General features: G+C 42.0%; 2 protein-coding genes across 3 annotated transcripts in view; one reads left to right on the forward strand and one right to left on the reverse strand.

Moving 5' to 3' along the window:
* The window catches only part of Bmx (BMX non-receptor tyrosine kinase), a 65352-nt gene extending 54800 nt beyond the window's left edge, over nucleotides 1-10552 (reverse strand). The window contains exons 1-3 of the mRNA NM_009759.4: nucleotides 10407-10552; nucleotides 1372-1518; nucleotides 442-546 (exon numbers count right to left, since the gene is read on the reverse strand). Of these exons, the coding sequence (NP_033889.2) occupies nucleotides 442-546; nucleotides 1372-1518; nucleotides 10407-10409 (255 nt within the window). The 5' untranslated portion in view covers nucleotides 10410-10552. The remainder of the gene's footprint in view (nucleotides 1-441; nucleotides 547-1371; nucleotides 1519-10406) is intronic.
* An 11237-nt stretch (nucleotides 10553-21789) lies between these two features.
* Pir (pirin) overlaps nucleotides 21790-27437 on the forward strand; it is a 103583-nt gene continuing 97935 nt past the window's right edge. The window contains exons 1-2 of one of the 2 annotated variants that reach the window (NM_027153.3): nucleotides 21790-22036; nucleotides 23962-24090. In NM_027153.3, the coding sequence (NP_081429.1) occupies nucleotides 23995-24090 (96 nt within the window). In that variant the 5' untranslated portion in view covers nucleotides 21790-22036; nucleotides 23962-23994. The remainder of the gene's footprint in view (nucleotides 22037-23961; nucleotides 24091-27437) is intronic. The other variant, NM_001301402.1, reaches the window with a different exon arrangement.

The raw sequence follows: 27437 nt of genomic DNA on the forward strand, positions 1-27437 counted from the left end.
AGAGCATTTTCCGGACACATTGGAGTGAGGAGCAAGGAATATCTCTCAGCCTCCATCTGAACACTCACTCTCCTTGGATTATGATGCTCTATTTTGCCATCCCCTTGGAGACACATGGGGCAGGGTTGGTATTTAATCCTGCATAGCTTCCTACTTACTGTTGTTACCCAAGAGAAGAGAGACACCCCCCAGTGTCCCATTAAAGAGATGGGTAGACCCTAAACAGGTCAGACCATGGTAGCTTACACTCTCATCCTGCTTCCCCTCCTTCTGAGAGAAGCAGATTGGCCAGGAGGGTTCTAAGAGACTGCCAGCACACATTTGGGGCTATTCCAAACATTATCAATGTCTAAAGGGGTCATTTTGCAATATGGTTATTTTTCCTGGGCACAGTGAGCTAACAGTACAAAATATTAAACAGACTGCCTCCCCCTCTTTTACCTGAAATGGGTACTGTCTCTCCACCGGTGTCTGCTCCTCAAGGTTGACTTTTTCCACACATCTGATTTTCTTAATTTCTATTGATCCTTTTCTGCTTCCTCTTTTCTGAATTCAAAAGCAGATCAGAAACTATATCTGGTGAGTGTGTTAAGGTGAGCAGGGAAAAGTGTACAGCTAAAGATAACGTCTGGAGGGAGACTAAGGGACGTGGAAGTCAACGGAGACACATATTCTGTTGCTCTATGGCTTTTGCAATCATATTTCCAAACTATGAACACATGCACAAGTATCTGTGTGACAGTTAACAATATTATTTGAGAATTGTATAATATTTATTAAAATTCCCTGCCAAGTGGTTAATAAAGAAATCAAGGTTTAATGCTATGAAATATCTTCACTTCATCTTGGTTTTTGATGGTGTCTCGGTTTTCCCCCTGTGCTCAAGTTCTTAACTACACAGAGATGTTATTATTACCATTACTGTTTTAAGGCAGAATTGCTCAACCTCAGAACTATTATTAACATTTAAGGATGTGTGAAGTGCGACCTGTGGGCTGTAGGAAATTTTAGTAGCATCCTCAGTGTCTGTTCACCGGATGCTCGTAGTGTTTACTCATTGGCTCCCAGAACGAGTTGTGACAGCTGACATATCTCTAATTATTGTCCAATGTTTTCCAGGAAACACAAATTACTTTAGCTGAGAACTACCATTTTAAAGACATGTTATGATTGGTCTTAATAAAATGAATAAGTAGTTTCCAATCCTTTCTCTTGATTTATCATACATTGTCTAAAGAGAGGCAGTGTAATATGTTGATACAAGCTGATCTTTACTCTTAGCTAAGAATCCTGGCATTCTTTCATTATAATCAAGGACTTTGCAGAGACTTGGGAAGAATAATAAATAGCACAAAATAAGGAAGGAGATACCATTTTGTCGTATTCATAGTAGGAAAGGCTTGTTTTGGTTAGAACAAAAAGCCGCTCCTTGTAATTATTTGGTGACATTTTCTTCTTTTGCTGTGACTTTTTGAGAAGCAGTTCTTCCAGAATGGATTTACTCTCCATATTGTCGTCCTAAAGAAAAGAATTAAAATGATTGCAGTATCTAGCTAGGTCCAGGGAGGATAAAGATGCCAACTTCTAAATATAAAGGCTAAATTAGGAGTATAGCATAGACCACAAATCCCTCCTAGTTTTCTTCTGCCTTTGTTCTGAGTTTTGCAATGTATGCAGGTTTTCTACAGCATATTACCTCTTCCCTGACTCATGTCCCACTCTGTATCATACAGTCACCATGTTTGCGCCATCTTCCTGGCTAACTCATCAAAATGGTCTCCACTGTTGAAACACTCTATACACACTTATTGAATTGACTAGCAGATAGTAAACTCTTTCAAACTGCACTCCAGGAAACTTACTATCTATTAAGTAACCCATAACTGAAATTCCCTTCCATGCCTGTGGCCAGTGATTTCACCAGATTATCTAAATCACCATAAGCCATTAGTATCACCTTGAGGGACATTTACTACCCAGGATCATAACTGGGTCTTTTGACATGAATGATACACGTGTGATTGACAATATCAAGATTAAATCACAGGAAGAAAATGGGTGAAAAGACAATAAAAAAAAGTCAAAAGAGATGAGAAGAAGAGTGGAATGAGCACATTTACAAAGGAAATACTTTTCACTCCCAAACTATGGGAAAGATGAAAACTGAAGGTATTTAGGGAAAAAAGAAGTGCATCAACTCTCTCTTTCTCCTGAGACAGAGTTTAAACCCTGTGTATCAGATCTGATAAAGAAATGCAAAAAAAAAAAAAAAGAGAGAAAGAAAAAAGAAAAGAAAAAGAAAAAAGGAAAAGAGCCAGGCGTGTTGGCACATGCTTTTAATCCCAGCACTCGAGAGGCAGAGGCAGGTGGATTTCTGAGTTCAAGGCCAGCCTGGTCTACAGAGTGAGTTCCAGGATCAGCCAGTACTACACAGAGAAACCCTGTGTTGAAAAACCAAAAAAAAAAAAAAAAAAAAGAAAGAAAGAAAGAAAGAAAGAAATGCAGTTATGTTAAGCCGTGGGCCACAAAGATAGATTTCATGTTCTTCTTAGCTTTGTGAAAGTACACCATTATTAGCAATTAAGTGCCCAGTAGTTCTGATCTATCTTTAATGGTCTCAAGATAATTAAGTTTACTTACCTTAGACTCTGTAGAGCTCACTCAAGTCTACATATTAACTTTAACTCTCAAGCTGTAAGCAAAAAGTTCCTGCTCTGAGGCACCATCTCTCATGTTCTCCCTGACTATGCCAGGGCCATGCATTAAAAGAGAAGATATTTGCATCCTATTAACACTCTTGATCAGGAAGCACCAGCACAGGCTTTGTTCCCTTAGCAAAGATGCAGGTGCAGGCACGGAAGCAAACCCAGGCAGTCACTAGCCAGCCCTTCCTATTAGCCCAGGAATATGAGGAGCCTACCACAGCAGGTAGTAGACAGAAAGGGAGACCAAGAAACACATGCTGGAGTTCAATAAATCAGCACTAGTCACTCCTCCTGATATACACCACAGAATCTAAAGTGGGGATTAAGAAAAGCAGCTCTTTAAATTTATCTTCGGAGGTCAGGAGACTATGACTATTGAAACTATTCTCAAGAGCATTGCTTCATTTATGGGCTGATCACAGGCATTCTTATTCATTAAATAGAAGAAAATGTTGCATACTTTTGGCTTTGGATATTGTTTTATAGATTTTTAAAAGGAGGGGCAGTTCTTTTGTGAGTGTAGCACAGGACGTGGAAATAAGACAGAGTAGTCGGTACACTAGGTAGGCATAGTTGCAGGCCACTTTGTGTCATTTTCACTTTTTACATTAAAAAACATTAAAAGCTCTTGCTGATTTTCTTGTACATTGCAGCTAAAACAATACTTCTCAAAGCCATCTATGAACTTAGCAGATCTGATCCAAGCACTGTTTTAAACAAGCAGGGCTTCATGTCCGGGTAAGAGGCAGTCTTTCCCAGCACGGCAGGATGACTTGCATACTGTGATCTTTATTGAGCTGTCATACACTTCACATTAAAGATGGATCTGGAGGAAATTATATGGAGAGGATTAAGAAGAACTGTGAAATCCTCCATATACTAGAGGGAAGAACACGAAGTAGAAAGGGAGGCTATGAGGACTTCAATGAAATTCTACAATAAATTTCTAAGCGTTCACAAGCCTTCTGCTCCAGACAAGGTATAACTTGTCAAATTTTAGCATTATGGTTCATTTAATCCTGCCCTTTGTGAATGCTTTCTTTCACTAAAAACATATGATACATGCTTATTCTACAAAACTGAGAACTCAAGCAAGCCAAAGAAAAGATGAGCATATTTCTAGATTATTTTTTCTTTTCAGATATGTAGGTATGCATGCTTAGTGTCATTAAGGTGTGTTTACATTCTGTGATGTGTGATTGTTATGTGCCAAACATTTGGAGTCATGTGTCTCTGAAATTATATTCACGGAGACCAGGTCTTCAAGGCTCCACTCTCTAAGGTAGACTCTCAGGTCCTTTTACAGACCTGAAGAATCCTGTCTTGAGGAGTCACCCTTTTGACATAGTCTAGCCAGCTCTTATGGCTTCTGTCCAGTTTTGGTTTTCTTAAGAAGAGTTTTGAGTTGGGGGGGATGTTGTTTTTATTTGTTTGCTTTTTTGTTTGTTTAAATGCTACCTCTTCTTGCTTTCCTGCACATAGCACTTCCTTTGGACCTCCTTCTCTTCTTTTATAGTCTCCCATCTATTCTCATGTCCTACATATATGTGAACATTTACAGAGAAAGTTAAATCTAGATTTTGCATGTTAAAGAGATGTGGTAATTGTACTTTGGGTCTGTCTTATTTCACGGAATCAAATGCTCTCTGGTTTCATTCTGCACAAGTCATGATTTTCTTCTCCTTTACAGCCAAATAGAGATCTGAACTGAAGTTACCTCCGGGGTCCCACTTGCTCCAGGAAGTGATACTCCATAAGGACTAATTTTTAGAAATGTGACATCTCCTCCTTCTTATTATGATAGCAGCTAAAAGGGGCCTCTGACACCCCTGTTGATTCACATGCCTGTTTAATGACCAGCAAGGTCTGATCTGCCCACTATTAGCAGAAGGAAGTCCCAGCAGAAGGTAAGAGTAAATGAAGCCACTTTCACAATACGCTGCCACATGAAACCCAGTTTATATTAAACAAGAATCTATTTCCATACAGGAATGGGTGGGATTTGGCTGGACTCTCATAATACCACCCACATAGAATAGTAACGTCAATTTGCTTACCAAATAATCCATGCTGCCTATTTCCATAAACATATTAAACTACGCACAGGGAAGGCAAAACCAACCCTGGCAGAAATCAATACAAAGAAAGCAGCAACTATTATGTTACTAATTACATACGTAAAAGCTACATGTTGCATTAATATGACTCATAATCACCATGGTTATTTAAGATTCACAAGGAAATGATCCTGTGAAAATGAGGGCAAAGTGTCAGGTCTCCTTGAGATGCTCGACCTGAGCGGCTGAAATAAAAGTCACCTTTCCATGACCCTGAGTGACAACACATGACTCCAAATGTTTGGTACATAACAATCACACATCACAGAATGTGAACACACCTTAATGACACTAAGCACGCATACCTACATATTTGAAAAGAAAAAATAATCTAGAAATATGCTCATTTTTTTTCTTTGGCTTGCTTGAGTTCTCAGTTTTGTAGAATAAACATGTATCATATGTTTTTAGTGAAAGAAAGCATTCACAAAGGGCAGGATTAAATGAACCATGATGCTAAGATGGGTTTCAGGACTAATGTGTAAAGCTGTTGTGCAGCAGTAGACTGAAGCACCTGACTTGTTTGAAGTAGCTGTTGTACCTGGACAAGGCAGGCCCCTTTATTATTCTCAGTTTTAATGACCTGATTCATAAAATGAGATCTGTCACAGTCCTCTTACATGAAGCCACTTAAATGAAAAACCTGGCATGCTATAGGCTCCAAATCATGATTTCAAAAATAACTGTGTGGAATGTGAGAACTTAATAGATCCTATTCATTTTACTATAAACAGCCTGAAGAATAAAAAAAACAGGAATTAAAAAAAAACACAGACAGACACACACACACACACACACACACACACACACACACTCATACATATACACATGTGAGTATAGATGTCATTGCAAGATCACCCTGGAGCTAGAGTTGCAGGTAATTGTGAGTGTCCAATGTGGATGCTGGAAACGCAGCTCAGGTTCTCTGAAAGATCAGTACGGGATACAGTCTTAACCAATGAAACCATGTCTCCAGCCCTCAAAGGGAAAAAAAGTAAATCATGAAAGTTACTATGAAGACATTGATAATGAGCCCTGAAGTACACACACACACACACACACACACACACACACACACACACACACACACTAGTACTGATGATCCTTGTCAACATTTAAGGAGGGCTCCTGTATACCAGACACCATTTAAGACATCAGAGGAATATTTATTTGTTGGTTATAGTTACCCAGGGTGATGGGATATGACACATGCCCATGCACACCTTAGAGGTAGGCTATTATAAATCCTATTAGGCATGTCCTGAAACAATCCTGTGCCAAGGTAGTTTGTGAAATGTCTATACTGTAACAGTCACATTGTAGAGTATATTGTAACTGCTGTCTTTAGTTATAGGTGATGAAGCTCCAATAGAAAATCAAATTGCCCACTTGTAATTTATATTATATTAGTAAATTGGTAGGTGCTGTTTAGGCTTATTAAGCATGGATTCTGAGAGGCAATTGGCCTTTTCTGTCTCATATTCAAGCACACTTTTGCCAAGTGTCCTCCAAACTCTCTGTTCTGAATCAGGCTGACCCTCTGACTCTGTAATAGAAAGAAGAACAAAAACTGCAAGCAATGAAAAGTATTTAAAAATTCAGCCTTGCTGGACAGTGGTGGTGCACGCCTTTAATCCCAGCACTCAGGAGGCAGAGGCAGGTAGATCTTTGTCAGTTTCAGGCTAACCTAGTCTGCAGAATAAGTTCCAGGACAGCCAAGGCTACACAGAGAAACTCTGTTTGGGATACCCCACCCCCGAAACAAACAAACAAAACCACAAAAATCTCATGCCCTCCAGAATAGCTAAAAGACAAACTATTTCCAACATTGGTTACTATTGTTTATCCCAGGGTATAAAAATGCCTGCAGTGCTAAAAGCTCACGGACAGTGAGACTCGCCAGAAACCCTAGTTAGTTTTTGCAAGATGTTGTAAGCCTCCAATTTGATGATGTCATTCAACTGGGCTATTCCACTTGTCTCCCTTGGATGGCTTGATGTTGCTTTGCTTCTGTCTATATGCTACTGGTTATTTCTTTTTTTTACTGCTTGTTTGCTAAATTCTTAATAAAAACACACTCACTGGGTTGTCATGATGCACACCTTTTAATCCTAGCACTCAGGAGACAGAAGTAAGCAGATCTCTGTGAGTTAGAGGCAGCCTGGTCTACAGAGTGAGTTCCAGGACATCCAAGGCTACATAGAAGAACCCTATCTTGGAAAACAAAAACAAAGCAACACAACCAACAAAGAAAAAACCCAAACACTCATTTGAAACTGTAAATACAGCTAGCTATTGTAGACCATTCTTGGAACTGTATGGAACACCAAGTCACACTGGTAATGTGTTGGAGTTGGCATTTGAATTCTGGTCACTTAGCTCTAAAGTCCACATTATTGACCAGGATACCAGTGACAGAAAAGAACATGGTCACTGTGTGACCTAAACCTGAGAAGACTAACTTAAACACAAGAAAGCAGCCATAGAGTGTGAAAGCTTGGAGTAACTTTTTACTAAAGATATTCTGAACCCTAACGTTCTAAGCAACTTTGCTAAAACGACAAAGCAGTGATCTAATAGCTCAGGGAGCTAGATTCAGCTGTCTTACCTTAGATGCATTCATACTATGGCACTGGACATACTCAAATAACTGGGCATGGTGGCACATGCCTTTAATCCCAGTACTTAGGAAGCAGAGGCAGGAGGGTCTTTATGAAATCAAGGCCAGCCTGGTCTACATTCTGAGGTCCAGACCAGCCAAGACTACACAGTGAGATCCTGTATCAAAGAGGGGGAAACACACACAGACACACACAGACAGACACACACACACATACATACACACAAACATACACATACACACAGAGAGAGACAGAGAGGCAGAGAGGCAAAGAGGCAGACAGAGAGTTGCAGAGAAACTCACATATGAGAGCGATTTCTATGTTCAACCAAAGCTACTTCCACCTTAATAAGGCACACTGTTGAGGGAACTAGACATAAATGTGGATCTAATATGACCTGTGCAAGGAACATTTACCAGCGAACTCTCAGAAAGATGTGACTTTGAAATAATCATTCAGTGGAATGCCTCAATACATTGTTAGACAGCAAAACTCCAGGCTAGGGTACAGAATGAAGGTAAAGAATGGTTGTCAATCATGTATGTACAAGGCCCCGTATTTTATCTCTGGTTTCAGAAACACAGACACTATAGATGAATTATAATGCATATTTTGAATAGTGCTAAAAATATTCAGCCTTAAAAGTGGGAGTAAATGGCAGGTAGTGAAGGAGGTGGGAGCTGGAGACAGGAGAGAGATGGGGTGTACTTAAATTGGTCCAGTCTGGCAATGGAAACCTCTTCCCTGAATAGTTCAAGATGTTCTTTAGAAGGGATAGTGGAGGCAACACTTTCTAACCCTTTTCTTGTTTTGTTGTCTTCTTTTACATGTCGTTTAGCTGTAGATTTTGATTAACTGGTGCTAAAATATAAAGTGATAAATGTATTGGATAGGCAGGAAGACGAGTCAGGAGAAGGGAGGTACTCCACATGAAGATTGGGCAGGGGTCTGAAAAAGAAATTGGAGAGTCCTTTGACAACTTAAATAGTCAAGTATTTGTCCAAAGTTGGTCCTGTTTATTCTGCTAAACAACTGAACATAACACAATGGTAAGCTTAAGCAAGAACAAGAAGTACAATTCAGAATCAGTCAAAGTTGCTGAACAAAGCCCCTGGTACTGGCTTTCAGCTCTGTAGACCCAACAAGTCCCTATTTCACACGACACGGTGCAGGTCAGAGAGTTACAGTTGATCTTGGCATGAGACAGACAGAAAAACTAATGTCAACACTCACATCCTTAACATTTTGGAAGACCAAATGTTGACTGCTCTGAGATAAGCTTATGAAAACAAGGCAAACTTTATTCTCACCAAGAGAAAATTCCAGTGCTACCTCTGTCTGAGATCACATTGGCTTCGCACATAAGATTCATCTTCTGTGCCTTCTGGAGAGTTTCTGAGCCACCTTCTCTTATTTTGAGCAACCTCTTCCTTTTTGCCTCCCCTCCCCCTGGCCACTCCCTCTGGGCATCTTCATCAGAAAAATAAAAAGTGGTAAATCTATCAGTTAGCATTGGCTTAGCATCTATTACTCTCTAGATGTGGACTGGCATAGACAAGACCATCACATATGGATAGGTTCAAATCTTTCTTTGTCTCTCTGCAACTTGACATATTACCTAACCCTGCTAAACCTCAGCTTCCTCATCTGTAAACACGGTAAAAACAATAACTGCCTTGAAGGGTTTTGAGAAGTCATGAGAAAATGGCAGTGCCCTGACCAGCACCGTAGGAGATGAAGCTTCTCCACAGCACTCTATAGTTACATTGAAAAATAGTCTGAAGACAATGATGTGTGCCTCAAAGATAATTTTTCCTTTCTCACGCCCTGCCCCCAAGCTCTTTACATATTCTCAAGTCAATAAGCACCTGCTCCTTATGTTTGTAACCAGCTCTCTTGGGGACCAGTTACCTTCCAATCAGGGTGAATCAGCCAGTCTGCATGGTGTATCTGTACCACCACAAATACTTATCCAAACACATACTGGAAGTGACTCTAAGGGTGGTTCATGGTCCGATAGTACGATTACCTCCTGGAGCTGCTTCACCACTAAGATGTTCTAGCAAAGAAGCCCATACCTACACTCATGCAAGCAAGTGGGTAAAAACACAGTAGAAAGGAGACTTGTTCAGAGGAAGAACAGAGTCCAAGGGAGTGAGAGGAAGCGGGAAGAGCCGAACTAAATAAATACTTGATCAAAATATTTTTCATCCGGGCAAAATATTTAAACTTATCAAAGAGTAAATTAAAAAGGTAAAGAGCACAGCTGACTCTGGTGACTCATGCGAACACTAGAGCACTGACAGAAACTACAATTTATTTGCAGTATTTATTAAAATCCAGTGAAATCACTGTAGCTAGCAAGACCTCTTTAATTCTATGGTCGTGGGAACCAAATGCACCATTTGTCTCCCACGTCTCTCTTTCCATCATGAAACACTCTTAATTTCTGGTTTATGGAGAGTTCAGGAATGGAAAAGCAAACATTTGTAGCTGAAAAAGCATGATAAAAAAGATAAAGAAGGGAAGGTACATCTAAAAGCTCTTTGTTGTTGTTTGTTTGTTTCTTTGTTTTGCGAGCAGTTATAGAGACAGTGTGAAATGTCATTGCCACGGCAGTATGCGAAGAAGCACGCGGAGAAAATCAACAGAGGAAAGAGCACAAAGCTACATCCAGCTGGTCTCGCTAGGCACCTAATCAGGCAGCCTCTCAGAGTGAAAGTTTGAGCAAGGTGAATAATTCACAGTGAAACTATAGGGATTTAAACCTCTGGTCCCCAAATTACAAGCTCCCTTTCAAGTCCCAGGGGCAGCCCAACACCTCTGTATTCATAATTTTGTGGTTTTTTTTTTTCCTGAGATGGGCTTTCCAAAATTTAAAACCTCCAGGCACCACAACATCTGGGTCCAAACCTATTCTGTAAGATAATGACACTGCGTAGTCACAGGCCACTTAAACGCACCATTTGGGCTCCTTCTGTCTCCCTGGGGTCCACCACGGTGAAGCGAAGCTGCTCCTGCAAGAACGCAACCTCGGGCTGTCCTCTCTCCAGCAGCAGTGAATTGTATCACATTTTTTTTTCCCCTGGCTGTTGGGTCAGAAATGGCTGTACGACTCAGTGCCCCCAAAGCATTTATTGTCCTGCAGGGCCTTACACAATCCCACAGGAAACCACGCTCAACACTTAGCCAACACTTGTTGATGTGATTGAATGCAATGAACACGGAGACAAAAGCATATTTCAGAAAGGCTCTAATACTGATAACTGCGGCTCCTGCTTTTCCCAGGCAGCTCTTGGGGACATGTGATAACCCTGCCTTTGTTTCTAGAGCTTTGTGCTGGAAAAGACAAGAAAATATCTTGGTGAAACCCGACTTCTGACGCTGACTTCTCGCACAGAGGCCAGAGTCAGGAAATCATTAGGTAATGCCAAAGGGTACATAGAATAAGCAATGAAAACTTCAAACCAGCACTTGGACAAAGGAAGGCCGGAGAATAAGAACTACACCCCTGAAAGTGCACATACCCATGTGTGCAATAGTCAGTAAATATGGGACCCAATATAATGTCTCCTTCTGAAAATGGTCAAAAACTGGAATCAGCCAGCCAGCCTAGCACATTTCTTTTTCTGAGGCCAAACCTAGCTAACGAAACAAGCTGCAGGGAACTAGTGGCTGGTGGGACCTGGATCTACAGACACCTCTTCCACTGCTATACTCAAGCCTGCTATCAGAATACTGAAAGAATTCAACGACCAGCAGAAACTCTACCATCCGGGGCGTGCCTCAGCCTACAGGAAATGAGTTAATTTATGTCAAAGAAATGAGTCTAAAAATGGGAACAAGACTGGTTTTGCTAATGTATGCTGCAGCAATATCACCAAGAAAAAAATGTGACTGCCAGTTTTTATTGATAATGAACACATCTTGGTATTTGGCTATTCTCAACCACTATTTTCTCTAGTGTGTGCCGGCTGGTCATGTACAATAAAGCTAATGGAGTTACAAATATATCACTGATTCTTATCACTTATTATTTTATGTGTATGGATTTTTTTCCTGAGTGCGTGTCAGTGCAGTACATGCATACAGTGCCCTCAGAGGCCAGGAAAGGGTTTCAGATACCCCAACACCGGAGTTACGGACAGTGGATGCTGGGAATCAAACCTGGGTCCTCCAAATGAGCAGCCAATGCCCTTAACCTCTGAGATGTCTCTCTAGCACCTCTAATACCTTATTTTAGACTCATCTGTAGGGTGCAAGAAAATCAACCTTTTAGTATGCATTAACATACTGTATTCACTTATTAACTGGCGGGCATGTTAATGTATCTATAAGCATGTGTGATGTGATCATATGATGATGCCTTGTGTGTGTGCGATGGAGACTAAATCCCTCACCTTTCCAACAAGCACTCATTTGGGCAGAGGTAGGAATAGCATTGTTGCTAGTCTTTGAGTTGTTCAAATCATATTGAGAGTCTGCTGTGTGCTGATCATTCTGGTAGAGACTCAGGCTTAATAACCTGGTAAAGTGATTTAATTCTGCACTCCCCCCCCCCCGGTATGGTGTTATATGTGGTAACATGGTAGGTAGATTTTAGAATAAGAATAACTTAGAGGAGGGGAAGGAAGGGGTGGTATCACCATGGAAACACCTGGATACAATCTCCTGGGATTTCTATACCCCATTGGTGTGCCATTCAAAGGCAGCAAGGAGGAGTGGTTTTCTCTAAGTCAAAATGCCACAGATTTATTTCCTTCTTCTAGTGATTCTCTTCCCCTGCTATTCCTCCTGAAACTTTCTTTGGCTCTGTATTTTCCATGGTTTCAGTTAACTTCTAACTTTTAATTTTAATTACATGACTTAATTGACTCCAATTGTAGTCTTTATTATGTCCTTTGGCAGACAAGACCCTTTGGAACTTTCTGGACAGCTTGCTTGTGCAAGTCTTTAGTGAGCAACAGCCAAAGAGGCACACCAAGGGATGGGACTTTGTGATGTGACGAGGCTTGTTCCCTTACACTCATGGTCTTGAATCCACTACAATTGAAGCAATGAAAGGGAGAGGGTAAAAAGGGAGAAGAGAGAGGGAAGAGAAGAAAAAGGAAGGAGAGAGGGAGGGAGAGGGGAAGGGAGGAGAAGGGGAGGGAGGGAGGATCCTTCAGGTTGATGGCTAGCCTCTATCACTTTCAGCATTAGGGAGTTGATCTCTTTGAGGTCAAGACCAGCTTGGTCTAAATAGCAGTGAGACCCTGTCTCAAAACTTTTTGTTTGACTTATGTTTTATTTTTTAACTTTTGATAATTTTATACAAGCATGTAATGCATTTAATCATGCCCACCCCTCTCTTCCTTCTGCTCTTGCCGACTCCTTTTCCCCCAAACTAGCCCCCCTTCCTCTTTTTTTTCTGTGTAGGGAGTCACAGCTGCCTGGAGTTCACGATTGCAACAGCTGTGTCACATCCAGAAGACAGGGTCTCCTAGCCCTTATCTCCATCCTCTGACTCTCAGGATCTTTCTGGCTCCTTTTCTAGACTGTTCTCTGGTTCTTGCAAGGAGTAATATAGAGCACAGATGTCCCATTATAGGGCTGAGCACTGCAAATGTATTTATTCTCAGCACTTTGAGCAGTTCTGATGGGTCTCTACATTAACTGTCTCCCACTGCAAGAAGAAATTTCTCTGGCCCACACTAAGAGAAACACTATTTATGGGTATAAACAAATATTTAGAGGATAATTTAGCTACATGCCCATTTATCAAAATGATAGTATACACTCTACTAGGCCTGTGATCTCCCCAGCCGTAGACTTTTGACTGTTTATGGTTCCAGGCAGGTATTCTTTGCTATGGAGTTGGGGACCCCACAAACACTATTGTACTAGCAGTATATGTTGCCTAGAAGGTTTGCATCATTAGATATGGGCCCACATCTTGGTAAGGCCACTGATAGCATCCTCCTGTAGCAGCCTGCATCTCACTGTCCATGGCTATGAATGCTAATCAGCTAGGAGGAATCATCTAGCTTTAACTTATTATTTTAAATATGATTATTCCAGTCAAGTCCCCCTGGATTTCAGAGACTCATATTCCATGGCTAATGTGTCTATCTCTATTTCAGTTATCTAATGGACATGTCAAATTTAACATGTTGAAAGCAGACTTCCTGGTTAATCCCTTCAACTACCCCCTCCTATATTCTTCCCCTCCTTCAGTTAATAATTGCTCCATCTGTCCACTGGGTCAGACCAACCAAGGTGGACTCCTTGTTTCCTTACAAACTCAGGGCTCAATATTTCATGAACCATGGCTAGCACTATATTCTAAATGTGTCCAAAAATTGATCACTTTTCAGTATCTCTGCTGCTACTTCTTGGTCTAAATTAGAGTTATCTCTCACAAGCATTAGCTTGGCTACATTGAGAATTCCAGGCCAGCCTAGGCTATCAGAATCTGTTGCAAAACTCCACCACTGATACAAGGCATAGCTAAGTGGTAGAATGCTTGGCCTAGTGTGCACAAGAGCCTAGGTTACACTCTGGGAAGCACTGAATGGATTAATGAACAAAATGTAAGTCTAATCTCATCATTCTCTATTCTGAATCCCTCAATGCTTGCCAATTTTCTGGTTCCCTGGAATTATCTCTTACGTCATCTCAGTACCTTATTTCATCTTACCAACTCCTAAGACTGGCCTATTCATTGAGAACCAACTGTCCCATGGTCTTGGCATTGACTGTATCTTCTAATGAGTAAATGTCCCAGAAATCTGTCTGGCTCATGCCTCACCCTAGACTTGCTTCAACATGGCCTGTTACTAATGAGCCTTCTCTTGGCCACTCAGTTCAATACTATAACGTGGGGGACCCTGACCCAGCATGCCCAGTCACTCTTACTCTTTTCTGCTCCCCCTCCCCTATTCAGTAGTGTTGGTTAAATGGTGTCCCGCGTCCAGTTCACCACAAGGCTAGGGTCTCTTGTGGAGCAGGACTCGGGAAGTTTTGAGTGCTCGTTCCCCATACCATTGCCAGGTAGGCTTTGGGCTTTGCGAAGCTGCAGGACCTCTGCTCTGGGGAATGGGGAAGCACAGTCTGAGGTCCCTGCAGACTGTCAGAGTTGGCTTGGGGGTCAGGTTCTTAGACTCTTGGGCATCCCAGATGCTGACGGAGTGGGGGCCCTCGGGCTGGATCTATCCCAGGGCTGAAGGGAAGAGGGCAAGAAGAGAGAGCACCAGTTGGGTCCCACGGGGAGGAGAGTCCTTGCCTTGCTTGGCAGGTGGTTTGAGTTGGTGGAGTCCATGGCTGGGAGCACAGAAAGGCTTTCTGCAGGAGATTAAACTCAGCTCTTTAGAGGAAGACCTGCTCCATTGTTCCCCAGATGAGAAGAGACAGTCTGTCCTTGGTTTTAAGCCATTTATTGTCATGGTGAAAAGTTGTGATGAGTGAAACCTTATGCCACTTCTCAGGGCGGGCCTAAAGTTAAATACCCTTTTCAGAGAGGAGTGTCTGGGAAGGAGAGTTTAATTGGCTAAGCCCTTCAGGCCTTTAGGTACCTCATTAAAGTGGAGATCTGTCTTGAGGCTACCCACCTCCTCTACCTGTGGAGGGGCTTGGGGCATTGCCCTTATGTGACTGATGGCCACAGAATTATGGAGAGCTGAGGCCTGTGTCCAGAGCCTGGTGTCTAGGAGTGTGGCAAAACACCTTCCTTGACTTGCAGAATCACCTGCTGGGTCACCTGGGTTTTAAACCTAGCTCAACCAGAAACTAGGCTGCCTTTTACAGTCCCACACAGTAGTATTCATGCTCTTATATAATGCATAATTGCTAGTGACGAAAGTGTAAACCTACAAGGTCCCTAACAAGTTTCTTGTAGCACAAGCTTTCAGGCACGGGCAGGTGTTTCTTGGGAGTATCACTCCATCACCTGGTGCGTGTATCCCCTTTGTTATTAAACCAACCTGCTTAGAAGTTGGGATCTGACATGAATGGTTCAACTCACTGGAAATTAAGATGAATACATCACCTCTCCCGAAGACGCTTGTGTATCAAATCTTAAGTTCAGTGGCAAAAAATAACCTTGTTCCCTGTGAAAAGAGATGGGTATGTGGAGTGTTTGAAGAAAGGCCTGTTTTCCCACTTTGTAAATTCCTATGATGCCTTTACTTTATGGAAGCTGGTGATGTTCAATCATATTTCCCCCAGTTCGTTGGTGGAAGGTAAGGATTGGAAGTCTAGAAAGAGTCAGAAAAATGAGTCAGTCCCACCTGTTTTCTCAAAAGAAAATCAACTGGAATAGATCAATTGTGTATTTGTGTGTTGTTGAGGGTGATTAATTTTCCTATGTAATGGCAGAGGTGAGCAATTATGACCAACTTACGCCTATAAAATCTCAGGTGTTCACTATCTGGCTTTTTTTCACAGACAGAATTTGCTAAATCATGTTATACGGGAATCCTGCTAGCTGTAGGAATGACCTTATCACTTGGAATTGGATTTAGTAGCTCTATTCTGCAGATATTGTACCATGTCCTAGAGTTGGGAACAAAGAACGTGGTCAAAGAGTAACTTTATGGATGCTTTCTAGTTTTCTTTCCCATTTGATTTTTAATACTTAAACAAAATTTTATCATGAAAAATAGCATAGAGAGATGTTAAAAGAAGTCATAACACCCATACACCACTACCCATACCTTACAAATAACATTCTCTTGACATAGAATTTGTCATGACTCTGTTTACTCATCAACCACATTATTGCTGTTGTTGCTAATGGTGCATTCCAGGTAAGTTGTAGACATCCGTGCATGCCATTCATAAGCAGCTCAGTTGACTTAATATTAGTTAGGAATTATTAAAGTTAGATTTGACCTCATGTCAATGCTGTGGTCCACAGAGCCGTCTTCTTTTGGTCAGAAGACACCATTTTACAAAAGTTGAAAGCTGAGAAAGGGTATCAGGTTCATTAAAGTAAGAGTTAGGGAAATTGGCCACCTGCATCTCCCTGCTTCTCCCTGCTTCTCTAGTTCCAATGGGAATCAGTTTTCAAGCCAATCATCAATCAAGCATGTGTAGGATTCTCCGAGGGTTCTGAGGCTCCAAAGAGAAGGTCTTAAGTTGTCTTTTTCTGGGACTTTTGCCAGAGCTCCAGAGAGAAGGTGGAGAGGAACGTAAGTGTAGCTTCTGGGTCAGAACCTATCACATCTATGAAGACATTCTCAACCAGGAGGAGGTGGGAGTCGTATGTACTCACCTTCTCTAGATATAACTGAATATCTTCAACTGTCCAGCAAAATGCTGACCCTCATATACTACTATTGTATACAAAATAATTAGTTCTTGGCTTGGAGCCAAGTGGTTTTTCTGGGTTATTGGCTCTGAATTTCTAATAATGAATATTCCAGAGATATTGGCCAATTTAAAGAATAGTAGCTATATTTTCCTGGAAAGCAATTTACCAAAATCCACAAACAAGAACGTTTGAGTTGATGTCTTAAGAAGGAAAATAACTACAAGTGATGGAGTGTTTAAGGTGACCACACACTTGTATGAAATAATACATTTAAAAAGATATTCAGTGTTATAAAGATGAAAATCAATATATTGAATAAAAGACTAGGGTTTGTAGCTCATTTGGGAGAGTGCTTGTCTCAAATGTACAAAGCCTTAAGTTTGATCTCTAGCACTGCATCAATCAAGCATGCTGTTACAAGATTGTGATCCCTGTACTCAGGAAGATCAGAATTCAAAGCCATCCTTGGCTGCATAATGAGTTTGAGGTCCTGAAACTGTAGAGATCATTATTGGCCCAGGACCCTACAGTCCAAGTTCTCAGCACAAATGAGATTTTAGTTGTCCCAGAGGGACAGAGGGCAGGGAATAAGGGACAAAAACAAGAATAGAAAGGGGAGAACAAGGGAAAGGGGAAAGGGGACAAAGGACTGTCCAGAGGACAAAGGACTGCCTCTGGATAGAAAGGAGACAGGCATGGCCTATAGAAAAATGGCAGTTTATAAATGTATAAAGGGAAAGCCTGTGTTAGGATGAGGTGATTAATTTTAATTGGGTATGTTAATTAGGTGAGCCAAAGCGGGCTTTTGATTGCTGAACTTTAATACTTTGATTGCTGGACCTTGTCAGTCAGCCTGAGGTAGAGGAAGTGGCCAAATAAGGAAATAGACCTTGGTGGTTAGCTTTACGAATGTAGTCTAACTTTTTTTCTTTTAGCAAGACAGAGGGGAATAGGAGAAGGGTAAGGCCTGCTAGAGCCTAGCTACACACACACACACACACACACACACACACACACACAGAGAGAGAGAGAGAGAGAGAGAGAGAGGAGTGGGGTGGATATGGACAAATATGTGTTGACAATATAGGATTCTTTAAAGATTATAGTAGTGGAATTTGGAGTCATTTAAGAAAGATTTTTTTCCCCATTTTTTATTAGGTATTTAGCTCATTTACATTTCCAATGCTATACCAAAAGTCCCCCATACCCACCCACCCCCACTCCCCTACCCACCCACTCCCCTTTTTTGGCCCTGGCGTTCCCCTGTACTGGGGCATATAAAGTTTGCGTGTCCAATGGGCCTCTCTTTCCAGTGATGGCCGCCTAGGCCATCTTTTGATACATATGCAGCTAGAGTCAAGAGCTCCGGGGTACTGGTTAGTTCATAATGTTGTTCCACCTATAGGGTTGCAGATCCCTTTAGCTTCTTGGGTATTTTCTCTAGCTCCTTCATTGGGGACCATGTGATCCATCCAATAGCCGACTGTGAGCATCCACTTCTATGTTTGCTAGGCCCAGGCATACTCTGACAAGAGACAGCTATATCAGGGTCCTTTCAGCATAATCTTGCTAGTGTATGCAATGGTGTCAGCGTTTGGAAGCTGATTATGGGATGGATCCCCGGATATGGCAGTCTCTACATGGTCCATCTTTTTATCTCAGCTCCAAACTTTGTCTCTGTACCGAAAGATTTTGTTCTTTTCCATGTCAGCATAAAGGTTTCTTTTGTGATACTCAGGATTCCAAAGGTGATTGATGGTCACATGTCCAGCTGATGGAAAAGGCTCTGAGTTCAAATGTACAGGGTACATTTCTCGCTCCTAACATGGACCCTTTCACGGTGGAGCAGTTTATGGCCTGTACTCCATTTGTAAAAAGTCTTCCCTCTCCCACCACTGTATTTCCATTTTAGACTTTTAGCTTTTCAGAAGTATTCTCTGTGTCTCTGTCTCTCCTCTCCTCTCTGCTGAAAGGCCTACAAGAGAATCCCCCTGCTCCGCCATAACTACACATGCCCTTGCTCTTGTCTTATACTTCAAGACCTGTCATCACCTTCTCTGAATGCAGAGGTGGAGCACATTTAGAATTCCAGAGAAATATCCAAAAAGGTGTTTGCTGAAATATCACTAAGAACATTGCCATTCTTTTTGAAGTTCTTTTATCATTAAATGCTATTTGTAACAGAGGAGCCTTTTCACCGGCACATCTGCACTTTGGAGGCATCTGCTATGGCCAGTGGGAGGATGTAACCATTATCATCTAGATCCCAGTGTAATGATGGTATGTTTCGATTAATGGCTGGTTGGTTGTCTTGGCAATCAATTAAATGGACATAGGTACTTTCTGCAAAGTTAGTCACTAACCTGGAATATTTTGAAGATCTACCTCTTTTCTCCTATGACATGAAAACTGTTATTCTGTTTCCTATTTTTAAAAATAAACTAAAAGCTTAAAGACACTGGACTTTGCTTAGAATTTTGTGGATCAGGAAGTTGGAAGGAACAGTGTTGGGTGTTCAGGTTGTATCCATGTGGCTTTGACTGGTACAGCTGGGGCTGATCCATTTTCAAGGTGGTTTGTGTTAAAGAGCAGCTGGTTTCCATGAAGCAGGGTGTGGCACCTGCCAGGTCATTTCAGAGATTCCCTCAGAAATGGCACATTGACTTGGTCATGGCAGCCACAAGCTCTACCTAGACCCAAGAGCAAAAGGAGTAACCAGCATATTTTAGTGGAGTGTCGGAGTCATATTTCAGAACGAACTTGTGAGGTAGAAGCTACTGTTCAGCCCATTGTAGGAAAAGGGGATCTTCCAAAAAATCAATAAACAATGGCCTTAGAAAACAATATATAGGTGATTTTCAGGTCAAATGTCCTCCTAGACTTGAGGAAACAATTAGCACAGGTTGTCCAGAGAGCATGACATAGAAAGCAAGAGCCAAAAAGTGAAGTGAAAGTGAAGTAAGGCAAGTTCTAGACAGGCACAGGAAATTAACAAGAGACAGGTGTGTATGTGTGTTCATCCCTCCGCACCGCCACACAAGTGGCTGGGGCTGAGAACGTTCAAAGACATCAAAGAACTTTCTCCCAAGCCAGTGAGAAGCCACTGAGGGCTCCAGGCATTTGCTTTCTATTTGCCTGCCACTTGAAAAATGGTTTGGCCAGTGCTGAATCTGAAGGCAGGAGGAGTGGGTGGTGATTGGGGAAGATGGATAGAGGCCTTCAAAATGGGAAGGTTTGGATGCGCTGAACTCTCTGAATCCACAGGCTTTTGTGTTGAAAGAGTGTGAAGGCAAAGCTTGCAGTCCAAGCCCCAGCACCTGGTTGAACGTTGGACTGGTTGAGGAAATACAAGACAGTTTATTTATATGGTCTGTAATGTGCCAGCCAGGGTGTTCATACTTCTGTTTTATGTGGAAACTATTTCAGAAATAATTACAGATGGGAAGTACCAATACCTTATTAGTCCACAGCAGTTTGAAGTTTGCATGCATAATCTGTTAGTCTTGAATTGCTGAAGGTAGGCAGAGTCAGTTTGAACCCCACTGATATGAAAAGCTCAGGGAAAAGAGTTAAAAAACAGAATTTATTGTGAATGCGTTTTAATATAGATTTGGGTATCGGCATTAAGGAAGACAGATAGCCATTTCAAGAAAAGACTATATACACCCAAGTGTGGCCATGAATTGAGGCAGGGAGGGGAGAGTGCAACTTTATGAATTTGCATGTCATCCTTGTACAAAGGCCATGATATTTTCCTCTCTACTGTTCCCATTTTTAGTGTGTTCTGCCCAATTGAGCACCAAGGAAAAGTCTTTGTTCTTCCACTTCCCCATTCTTCTACAGCAGAAATCTGTAGTCTGAAAGGTAAGAATGCCTTTTCACATCTTGAGGTTGAAGAGCTTGGGGATCTAGCTCAGTTGGTAGATTGCTTGCCTAGAATACACAAAGCCCCGGGTTCAGTCTCCAGCACCATGTAAAACTGGGCACGCTGGTGAATGCTTCACTGTAACCCTAACACTTGGGAACTGTGGGAAGGAAAGTCAGAAGTTCAAGGTTATCCTAGGCTCTCTAGGGAGGTAAGACCAGCCGGGGATATGGGGAACCATGCCCCCCAAAAACCAGCTGAAATATAAAGTCAAAAGAAGACTTTCATGACAGCTGAGAATTGTACGAATTCAAAACATAATCTTATGAATTCTAATTTCATTATCCAAAATCAAATTTTTATTAAAACACAGCCACCACACTCAGCAGGCGTTGTCTCTGGCTGTTTCTGGCTACAAAAGCAAATGGGAGCAGTCTCCACGGAAGACCCACAGAGCTGGAAAGTAAAAAGACATTTACTGTTTATTCCTTTTCAGTTTCCCAGGCTCGTAGTTTTGTTTTTGTTTTGTTTTTTTTAAAGAGGCATCACTTTCACTCTTTTTCCAAGAAAAGACAATGAACTTCCGGGTATCTAAAGAACATTGCGTATGGTAGCCTGTCTTCTGATTAAAAGTCCTAGGAAAACTAGATTGCTTCCTGGCTGTGGACAAACCCTCACCTCCTGAGGCTAACTCTCTAAGGCCTGCTCTTGAAGCCCAACAAAACTCAAGCCCTTCTATGATTCCCTATTAGAGTGTGCCTTCTCTTTCAGCAGGAACAGAGATTCTTTGGTTCTTACATCTGCTCTGCCTCTGCCCCATTCTCATTGGCAAACAGCAAGAAGCGTATTTATTTATGAGAGATAACTGTGTAGTACCTATGCGGAGACATGCTCATTTCATTCTCATTACAGCCTTACAGTCTTGGTCCTGTCAGCTTTACCACGCTCATTTCACTGGGGATAATGCATAGAGAGGCTGAGTCACTCCCCCAAACGGGACAAGTGGTTAGAAAACATTCTTGCTCATACGAAGCGTTGGGTGACAAGATGACTTGAGTGAGGACAGGTTTTCCAAGAGATTCTAAGGGGCTGCAGAGCACTTGAGTGTCCCATACATTCCTGGGAGGCGGGCAGCGCGCCCCCAAGAGGCCGGGGTGCGCATCACTCTTTGGACCGACTTTCAAAAGGCAGATCCAGAGAGCCATGGGGCGGAGTCAGAGAATCCAAACCCAGGGTAAATAAAGGGTGTGTCCCCCGGTCCAAGGCCCCTGAGACCTAGAGACTCCCGCCTTCTGGAGGCCCGCAACAAAGCGCTGAGTCACGCTGACTGACGGCTGGCGCTCCGCAAACCTGTCCTCCCTTTGCTGTGTCCCTGCCGCTGTGGAGTCTAGGCACCTCCGACTGTGGCCTCCCTCCTGGGCCTGCGCTACTGCCCAGTGAGTGGCCTGGGGAACTCAGCCCTCGTGAGAGTGGTGTGTGTATGTGTGTGTGTGTGTGTTGGGGGTGGGAGGAATGCTCCGACCAGTTTTCATGATGCTGTCTTTCCCAGCTCACTACTGGGGCTCGGAGGGGAGCTGAGGGAGGGAAATGCTTAAATAGCCACCACGATTTGAGATGATAGCTTGGTTTTTCTCTTGGCAACACACTGCAATTAGTTAACTGCTTTATCCTTGTTCCTGTGTATAGGGCCTAAATGTGGGAGTCTGGAAGAAGCCAGAAAAATTAGGTGGAGGCAAAACTACTTACTAGTCGCTTATGTGTGGATGATTACGGGGCTGGACTCAGAAGTTCATTTCTGTCTCCCACATTTCATGGCCCAATAGATGCATGTTGTTTGCCTGCTAGAGAGGATCCGTTTTAGGATCTGCCTTCACAAACTGAAGGGTGCTTCTATGTTGAGTCCCTATAAAGAACAGCAGCTCACTTTCTTACAGCCCTATTTACATCCTTTGAGGCAGACGCTTCTTAATCCCATTGTATAGATGGAAAAGCTGAGACACACAGCATCCCAAATGAAAGCAGCCTGGAATGTGGCAAAACTGAGATGTAAATCTGAGGTGTCCAGTTCCAGAATCTGCCTGTTATTAAAGTGCTTCTCTTAGTTTAAGGAATCTTTGAAGGATTGGTTAGAGTTCATATGGTGATCAGATCTGGGGCTTGGAATTACTTGTCTGCAAACACCTGAAGTTAGAAGTGTGTGTGTGTGTGTGTGTGGGGGGGGGTGATTGTATTTGTTGTGTGATATTTCCTTGGTTAGGACTTAGACTTCAATCAATAATGGAACACTTTTGAATAATAAATGTAGTATATGTGTTGTTCCTGAATCATCGGTTCCATTGCCTGGGGTACTTCATAAATGGTTTGTCTGTGCTTTAGAGGACTTTATTAAGAAGTTCAAAGATTTCTTGCCTAAAAAATTACCTGCACAAGATCTACATAAAATTAAGTCAGCCAGTAAGAATACCAACACAGATGGGAGAAGGTTCCACGAAGTACCACCCCTAACTGAGGAACTTGGGCAGTTGGAGGCTGCTGGGGTAGGAAGTGTCAGTTCTCTTTAAGGAACTGACCCCTATTAGGATGCCCATGCTTCAGTAGATGACCCAACACCCATTCGTATAAGAATGGGCATCACTTAGTCTCAGTAGGCTATGGAAAATACAAGATTACATTGGGAGTGAGATGTGGAGCAGGGGTCTGAAAGGAGTTGGAAGGGGAACAAAGGGTTGCTATGATTAAAAAAACCCGCATTGTAAACATGCTTAATATTATTAAGAGATGAATTTTTAAAAATGGCCACGGACTTTAGAGATAGATGAGTATTTGAATTCAGTGGCCCTTGCAGATTTCCTTCCATGCCAGCATCATCATATTCTGGTGAGAGTCACATACCCCTAGTGTTTTCCATTTGCTTCCAGTATCACCAAAAGAGCTCCCACTTCCATCTTCCACCGCATGTCGTGGGGTAGCCATTGAAGGGTGTGTGCACGGTGTGAGGAGGTCAAGTATGCCTGCCACTGAAGGGAAGCGTAGAAAATGTTCTTTAGATATCCCTGCTGAGTTCTTCCAAAGAGTTGCTATTGTGAACTTTTGGACAAGATGACTGCAGGATTCTAAGAGGTAACTGCTAATAATAGGGTTCTAGGTACCTCGTAAATACTAATACATGCACACCATAGCTGTGTTTCTAAAAATCACCTAATCTAGGCCATGATCATAGTCAGTATTCAGTAAATTGCCACTATAAAGATTTGGAGCAAGTCTAATGTTAATATCCTTAGTTTATAATCTGTAGATATTTCCTCCATTGTGATTTCTTTTGTTGTTTATTGTCTTTCTTCTTTCTTTCCATCTTCTACAGCTCAACATCAGAACTTTCTTTATAAACTTCAAAATGGCATCCTCTAAAAAGGTTACTCTCTCAGTGCTCAGCCGGGAGCAGTCAGAGGGGGTAGGAGCACGTGTGCGCAGAAGCATTGGCAGACCCGAGGTACGCAGGGTGGATGAGTACATCCCACTTTGAGTTTTCCTTTCTAAAGCGACTAGTGGGATATTGAATGGGGATTTGGAGAGAGAAGGCCAAGCTGGTCTCAAGCTTCCCTGTGTTATTCCAGTGGGAGAAACATGGAACTCCACAACTGGGGCCCCGTGTGGATCAACACCAGCCTAAAGGAGGTTTCTAGTATGCAGATAATTAGGTTCTGGGTAGCAGGTGCAGCTCTGGGAGATGTGACTGGTCTTCTGTACATATCCATGTACTGGCTTGAGCTGAGAAGCATGCTGGCTGTCAGCCACAGCATGCATATCCTCAGATGTGCCCAGTGCATATCCTCTCCATCCTTGCTTACATGCTCATGCTTCAGTGCATGGGTAACTATGCATCTCAGCATCAGATTCCTAGGAAAAGCAACCTGATTGGCTGCACATGGGTCAGCTCTCTGTCTAATCACACAGAATAAAGGATTTGTATTTGTGCACCGAGGTCCAGCTCTATGCACCTTCGTGTGTGTATGTGGGGGGAGAGCATAAGGGAACTCAGAGACTGTACCTCTAGATGTTTTCCAACATCAGAGAAGGTCTTTATTGGAATACTAGGGAATACATGAAATTTAGGGACGGATCTTAGATGCATAGAAAGTTATGAAATAATGGTCCCAGCCAAAGGCCATAGTGCCATGCTATATTAACTGTTGCGAATAAGAGAAGAAATGCATTGTAGGGACAGGTTGCATTTTGGGAAATAGGGCTGATTTGTAGCTCTTACCCTCTACTCCAGAAATTTCCTACTGCCTCATTGCTAAGCTTTATCTCTCTTGTTGCATAGAAGTTACTGTGTCTGCATTTTGACTCAAAAGTGTGTTTGAAAGCATTCACGGACTTGTATTGTACACCAAGTTTGGTTTGTTTTGCTTCATTCTGCAGTACTGGGGATTATACACAGGGAAGCCCTTGCACATGCTAGGCAAGCACTCTACCACTGAGTTCCAGCCACAGCCCTCTTTTTTGGAGCTGTTTTAATCTATCTATCTATCTATCTATCTATCTATCTATCTATCTATCTATCTATCTATCTATCTATTTTTGAGACCAGAGTCTCATTAAGTTGCCTAGGCTGGCCTTATACTTGAAATCCTCCTGCTTCAGCCTCCTGAGCAGCTGGGATTTCCGGGCTCACCTTTGCTTGTAGGGTTTGAAAAGTCATCGCTGTCTTCAGTGAGTGCTATCCTACACTGTTGATGGCTTTGATGTCTTACATTTTAAAAATTTAGCAAAAAATGTGTATGTGTGTGTTTGTACGCATGTGTGCGAGTGTGCAAGTGTGTGTGTATGTATGTGTGTGGTTTTTTTTTTTTTTTTTGAGACAGAGTTTCAGTGTTTAACAGAGCCCTGGCTGTCCTGTACTCACTTGTAGACCAGGCTGGCTCAAACTCACAGGTACCTCTGCTTTCGAATTCTGGGATTAAAGACGTGTGCCACCACACCCAGCTGTTGTTTTCTATTTGTATATGGCAAGGAATGGTCCAAACTAGCTAATCAACATTTGTATTACTTCACATAATTATTTTTAAAAGCTATTCTTAGCACATTTCAACTATATAATACATCATCACTTTATAGTTATCGAGTGCTATTGATTTCTTGAACTTATTCTTCCTGTCTGACCAATATTTTTCCATCATCCCATTGCAGACTCTGGAAGTCACCATTGTGTTTCTGTTTGTTTAGATTCCACACCCGAGTGAGGGTGTGCAGTGTTTGTCTCTCTGTGCCTGGCATTGATTGGCCGTTGAGGTAGGCAGCGAACACTCCTCCCCCCTTTAGACCCGTCAGTCTTCTTTCTTCTGTCTGGTACTTTCTCTTTCCAACAGTAACTTTCTCACAGATAGCTCCTGAAATTTAAAATGCACCATTTTTCAAAGGAAAGACACAAATAAGTTTATCTTAATGGCTAAATGCAGAGGGCCAGATGGAAGTGGAGCTATGCTCTATTAGATGTCATTTTGAACAGAAAAACTAGAAAGAGTTCTAAGACCTCACAGACACTTGTTAGGATGCTACTAAATGCCTCACCAAAAAAACCTTTTTATTTAATCTAAAAATACTAGAGGACTAAGTCATTTCCAAAATGAAAAAAAAAAAAAAGAACAAAACATACATATTGAGGATAGCTGGGACTAATTAGTCCATCTATCAATTATGTTCTATCTACACCAGTGGTTCGCAGCCTTCCTAATGCTGCGACCCTTCAATCCAGTTCCTCATGTTGTGGTGACTCTAATGATAAAATTGTTTTTGTTGCTACTTACTTGATAACTAATTTTTGCTCCTCTTATGAATCGATGTAAACATTGCTAGAGATAGTTTGCTAGAGGGGGGTGTGGCCCACAGGTTGAGAACCAATGTTCTACATCATTGGGGATTATTTAGAAGGCAGTTTTGTGTCCTGAAAAGTTTCACTTAACGTGGTGACACAAGAACTTTCTGTCATTAGAGATTCTTCACAAGCATCATAAACATTTGAAAATGCTTTGCCTGGATAAGCCGGCCATTACTCTTGTCCTCAGGTCAAGTGTTTGACTATATGTTAACATAATTTCACATTCTACAAAAAGATAGACCCCCTCCCACTCTATGAGCGGAGAATGAAGACATTGGTCTACATTGAGAAGGTTACTCTTCAGAGTCTATTGACCAAGGCTTACATCCTAAAGAAATAGAACCTTTGGACAAAGCTATTTTTGCATTGAAGCTGCAAAAGTGTTCCCTTTTAGTAGCTGTCACAAGTGTTTTTTTCTTTCTTTCTTCCTCTCTTCCTATCATTGCAAATGTGCAAGTTAAAGAGGAACTTAAAATCAGCCTTTCTATGGTTTATAATAAAGAAAAGATAGGTTGGGGGTGGCTCATATCTTTCAATACAGTTATCCATGGACCAGGCTAGGCAGTCACAGAGTTTGAACGACTGAGCAGCCTTTGGAAGGTGGTTCCTTTGTGCTCCCAGGAGGAGAGAAACCATCTCTTATCTGCACTTGTTTTTATGATGCCCAATTCCACCAGATACTGCTCAGAAGAATGTGGTTGTCTTTGGGTTGTTTAATTATTTAAGAGAATACTTTGAAACAAAGAAAGCTAGAGGGATTAGCACAATGAATGTCCTGGTCCATATCCTGCCTCAAAGCATTTTGAGCAGAAACCCACATGTCATCTTGCTCGTCAGAATTTCAGTTTGTTTCTTAGAAATACAAGAAAACAAGAGAGGGTAATGGGATCTATGTAAGACAAAAGTAGAAAGGGCGAGCTACCTCACCAGTAGGAGGTAATCAGCAAGAGGAGAAGGGA

Source organism: Mus musculus, chromosome X, assembly GCF_000001635.26.
Source record: "Mus musculus strain C57BL/6J chromosome X, GRCm38.p6 C57BL/6J".
NCBI classification, from domain to species: domain Eukaryota; kingdom Metazoa; phylum Chordata; class Mammalia; order Rodentia; family Muridae; genus Mus; species Mus musculus.